The 1,726-nt window shown below is 35.6% G+C and overlaps 1 protein-coding gene across 1 annotated transcript; it reads right to left on the bottom strand.

Moving 5' to 3' along the window:
* Nucleotides 1–257: 257 nt before the first annotated feature.
* Nucleotides 258–734, bottom strand: LOC137743080 (uncharacterized). Its single transcript, XM_068482995.1, has one exon. It carries the CDS (start codon nucleotides 732–734, stop codon nucleotides 258–260), a length of 477 nt encoding a protein of 158 aa, XP_068339096.1.
* Between the last annotated feature and the right edge of the window lie 992 nt (nucleotides 735–1,726).

The raw sequence follows: 1,726 nt of genomic DNA, 5'->3' as shown, positions 1-1,726 counted from the left end.
AAAAGCAAGTAAAATTTACTTCTACTCCCCCCAACTTAAAACTGACATTGTCCTCAATGTTAATATTCATAAGAATAATAAGCAAGAAAGACAAGCAATTTAAATTGAGAAAAAGATTCAGGAAAGAATACACCTGAAGGTCTAAGAAGGCTTCAAAATTCTTCCAGCAACTTGTTGGCGACATATTGATAAACTGAAAAATAAACAAAACAAACAAAAGAGAAAAATAAAAGAAAATATGGGCTAGAGTAAAGAAATCAGTCCTGATAAACAGGATCCTCCAAACCAATGGTCTCATCCTGCAAGGCAATACTTTCCAAAAAGGGCTTAAGCCGCTGACCATTAACTTTAAATACATTACCATTCGTTGTATCCTCGACCTCCACAACTCCAAAAGGAAAAACTCTTTTCACCACATAAGGACCTGTCCATCTAGAACGAAGTTTACCAGGAAACAAATGCAATCTCGAATTGTACCAGAGTACTTTTTGCAAAGGCTCAAAAGTTTTTCTCAAAATATTTCTATCATGGAAAACTTTCATTCGTTCCTTGTAAATTTTAGAACTTTCATAGGCCTCATTCCTAATTTCTGCCAATTCATTCAATTGAAGTTTTCTATTCAAACTGGCAGCATCCAAGTTAAAATTGAACATCTTAATAGCCCAGTAGGCTTTGTGTTCCAGTTCCACAGGCAAGCGACAAGCTTTCCCATAAACTAGTCTACAGGAAGACATACCAATCGGGGTTTTAAAAGCTGTACGATAAGCCCATAATGCATCGGTTAGTCGGATCGACCAATCTTTATGATTTGGGCTAACCGTTTTTTCACAAATTTGTTTTATCTCCTGATTGGCAAGCTCAACTTGGCCACTTGTTTGGGGGTGATAAGGGGTAGCCACTTTGTGAGTAATACCATATTTTTTTCATCAAAGCTTCAAATGGTTTATTACAAAAAAGTTTACCCCCATCACTGATAATAGCTCTAGGTGTTCCAAATCGGGAAAAGATATTTTCTTTTTAAAGCACAAATTTGATAAATTACTAGAGAAAAACACGTAACGGGTATAATCAAAGCGCATTAGACATGCACTTTTGAGCAATTATCAGGTTACAGACCTTATGTTTCAGATTGGCTCTGGTGCGGCGCGGCTCCGGCGGTCAATGCGATGACAATTTTTCTTTTCCAATTTTTTTTGTTTTTCAAACTACACCAAGACAATCTAAACCGGAAATAAACAATGAATAACATAAACAGAGATATTGATTCGAATCAAGAACAAATTAAATCTCGAATGATCAAACCTGCTCTGATACCAAGTTAAATATCAAAGTGTGCAACGAGCAAGACTACAAAATAATAAAGAATATTATTAAACAAATGAGAATGCCGAAACGACTATAAAATCCTAAGAGACTACATCGTAACTAACTTATCTTTATACTAAACTATAAGCTAGAGCTGCAACTCGGGTAGGTTTGAAGGTCAACCCAATCCTAAACCAACTTTTACAATTCGGGCTCGGGTTCGGGTTGGGTTTCATTCGGGTTCATTTGGATTTGGGTTTAATTGGGTTAGGGTTTACTTGGGTTGTATTCGGGTTGCCAAACTTTTTCAAGTTTAATCTTGTAATAACTTAGTTTTCAAGAATTCCTAAAAAAATTAAGCCAAGTAGCATCAAAGCTAGCTAACTTTAATTTCATAAATCTACTATAAAGCTTTAGGATT

Source organism: Pyrus communis, chromosome 8, assembly GCF_963583255.1.
Source record: "Pyrus communis chromosome 8, drPyrComm1.1, whole genome shotgun sequence".
In the NCBI taxonomy this organism is placed as follows: domain Eukaryota; kingdom Viridiplantae; phylum Streptophyta; class Magnoliopsida; order Rosales; family Rosaceae; genus Pyrus; species Pyrus communis.
Note: the sequence above shows the minus strand (reverse complement) of the source record. Positions and strands in the feature narration are given on the sequence as shown.